The 2,939-nt window shown below is 56.1% G+C and overlaps 1 protein-coding gene across 1 annotated transcript; it reads left to right on the plus strand.

The window, feature by feature from the left end:
* Positions 1-146: 146 nt before the first annotated feature.
* NPC2 (Niemann-Pick disease, type C2) lies at positions 147-1,635 on the plus strand (the record flags this gene model as incomplete). Its single annotated transcript, XM_010073185.1, has 2 exons — positions 147-375; positions 983-1,635. Coding segments are annotated over 2 exons (316 nt in total), but the record flags the coding sequence as incomplete, so codon positions are not given.
* Between the last annotated feature and the right edge of the window lie 1,304 nt (positions 1,636-2,939).

A 2,939-nucleotide genomic window follows, 5' to 3' on the forward strand; every position in this document is an offset into this window, starting at 1 on the left:
CTGGGGGCCGGGGGTGGGCGGCGGGGGACGGTCGCCTCTGTGTCCCGCTGCTTGGAGAGGAGTGGGGAAGGCGGCTGGAGAGGGGTCTGGGTGGGAAGAAGTGGCCAGGGGGGAAGAGTGTCCCTTAGTTGTTTGTGTTCTTGCAGCCTCCAGGGCTCCCTGCTCTGGGGCCATGCTCATGCTGCTTCTCTGTGTTCCGCAGAGATCCAGAGCCAGGGCAGCAAAGCGAGGGTGTTCGGCGAGATGCTGCACGTGGACATACCCTTCCCTATTCCTGAGCCTGATGGATGCAAGTCTGGGATCCAGTGCCCCATTCAGAAGGGCCATTCGTACAGCTACCTGAATAAACTCCCTGTGAAGAGCGAGTACCCCAGCGTAAGTAAGCAGGCAGCTGGGCTGCTCCTCAGAGCTACCGTCCCTCCTGGGGCCTCTAAGGAAGGACACTTTGTCCGGTGGTGGTGGGGAAGAGGTTAGAAGACTCCTGGAACTATCAGGTGGCACTTCAAATGTGAGCATGACTTTTTTCAAGTTCCCACTTTGGGACAGACCCAGCAGAGGAAGCAGCCTGCTTCCAGCTGCTGAGAAGTGGCTTTCAGCTGCCCCAGTGTCCTCCTGTACTGCACCTGCCTGCAGAGCCTGCTGTGTTCAGCCAAATGCTCCCGAATTGGGGGTGCTCAGCTCCAGAGAGCAGCTCAGCTGGGAGGCTGCAGGGTGCTTCCACTCTCTGCTCACTCGGGGAGTGGGGACCTGAGTGCAGTGTGTGGAAGTCTCCTGTGTCGCACAACTGAACCCTCTAGTCACGTGAGATACTCCAGGAGTCACTGCGTGAGCATGGCCCACCTACTGCAGCGGGCACTATGCCCCAGCTCTGTCATCTTTGGGGAGAGCTCCCAGGACCTTCCTCCACACAAGTGATAGCTCCCCTCTCCATGTCCTTCCCTTACGGTTTCCTGAGCACTCTCTGCTCTTGTCTCTCTTTCAGATTAAACTGATTGTAAAGTGGGAGCTGGTGGATGACCAGGACCAGATGTTGTTCTGCTGGAAGATACCAGTGCAGATCACCAGCTGAGGAGCCCTGCCATTAGTAGGGCTTGGGGAGGGGAAAAATAGAAGACAACACAGGCCAAATCCTTTTATATAATAAGCCTTTCTTACTGCTTCCTTCGGAGCTCTGCAGCCTCTGAGCAGCCAGTACTGTGTTTCTACAAGGTCAGCCATGGGCAGAGGGGTCTTACCCGCTTCAGAGTCCCCTGGGGTGTTCTCACGGCAGCTCAAGGGGGAGCAGTGTCTGCTGCAGGAGTGACAGCATCGTCCTCCAGCTGCTTGCAGAGGCGCTTTAGTTGTTTGACATGGAGCTCTCTGTCCTCACAAAGGAATTTCTCTCTGATGAACCTGGCTAGTGTCTGAACTGCTACTTGGTAAACCCTTCAGTGCCTCTTCTAGAATGCCAGCTGCATCCACCCTTCCGCACTTCTGCTCCCTTGTGACTGGGATGCCCCTGGGACCTGCGTTTGCCATCCATGCAGCCGAAGGAGAGGGAAGGAGAGGCGACTTTCCCTGAGCTGGCAGCCTGTTCTGTCCTGGGCCCCAGCTCAAGCCAGCAGGACTGCAGCTGGGAAAACTTTTTGTGGATGCAAAGCCAAATGGCGTTCGACGTCTCTGCAGGGATGATTCTTTCTTTAACCAATGGTTTGCACTACTACTAACTTGGAGCTGCTGGGAGCTCCTGAACCTCTTTTTATAACTTTCAATAAAGGCTAGACAAAATCTGGTAGTGTTGTATTCTGTGAGTGGAGAAGAGCAGGAGGAAAAGTACAGTGGCTGGGCATCTTCTAGTTGGGGTTGGGCTGGTCTTATTTCTCACGTGAAGGCATGGATGGAGGTGGTATGCTGGCCTGAGTGTAGGTGACCTGAGAGCAGCCAGGCATCCCTGCTGCAGTCTGCCAGGGTGTCCAGCTAGCAGTGTCTGACTGTGCTCCTGCCTTGCTGGTCCTGTGCTGGCCTGAAATTGCACAAAGGTTCCCTGAGGAGGTGGTGGTGTAGAACGTGGCCTTGCTTGCTGCAGCATAGGTAAAGGCCTTTCTAGGGAGGGCTCTAGGGCTGGAAAAGTGTTTCCCAGACCTGCACAAGGGCTCTTGCCAACTGCAGAAACCTGCATGTTCTCATGCTTAAATTGCAGCCCCCTCGTATGTATGTGAACAACGCAGGGCGTGAGCAGCCACAACCCCTCTGCTGTCTGCAGGGGCTGGAGTTGGCTCCTGCGGCTGGTACTGGGCTGGAGAGATAAGCAAGTATTTGGCCTGGCAAGGGTCTCTGCTCTGGCTCAGAAGGAGGAGGCTGGGCCCTAGCGTGAGAGGGGCAAGACCTGGCTTACGAGAGAGCGGGGTGGCCTTGCCAGGCTGGACGCAGAGGGAGGGTACCCCTTAGCAGAGGCAAGACAAGCACAGTTTTGACTGGCCCCAGTGTCTTGAGCCACAGGGCCCCAAAATAAATGTTTTATTTAACAACATAAGAGAAGTTTCCAGCAGATTTGATTTAAAAAAAAAAAAAAGACACAACTTTACAGAAAGGAAGCTGGACCTGCCCTCCCTGCTCCCCCGCCCAGCCAGCACAGGACACAAAGTGTGGGGGCTAAGAGATGTGCCTAGGCTGACTGCAGGGAGAGCTAGCCCTGGGGCCCCTCCAGCTTCTCCTCCATGCCCCAAGGCTAGGCAGCAGCTTTAGAAAGCTGGGGTTGACCCCTGCCAAAGCTCCGGCCTGGGGGCTGGACACTTCACGAGGAGCAGGGCCAGCACCTGCGGTGTGGGTGAGGCTTGTCGCTAGGTCAGTGCAGCAGTGGCGGGGAGATGAACCCCCCTTCTTGGCAGGGCAAGGGAAGGAGGCTGAGGCTGCATGGCAGGGGAAGGAGTCCCGTGAAACACCATGGCACAGGACGATGT

This window comes from Pterocles gutturalis, unplaced genomic scaffold (genome assembly GCF_000699245.1).
Source record: "Pterocles gutturalis isolate BGI_N339 unplaced genomic scaffold, ASM69924v1 scaffold6452, whole genome shotgun sequence".
Classification (NCBI taxonomy): domain Eukaryota; kingdom Metazoa; phylum Chordata; class Aves; order Pterocliformes; family Pteroclidae; genus Pterocles; species Pterocles gutturalis.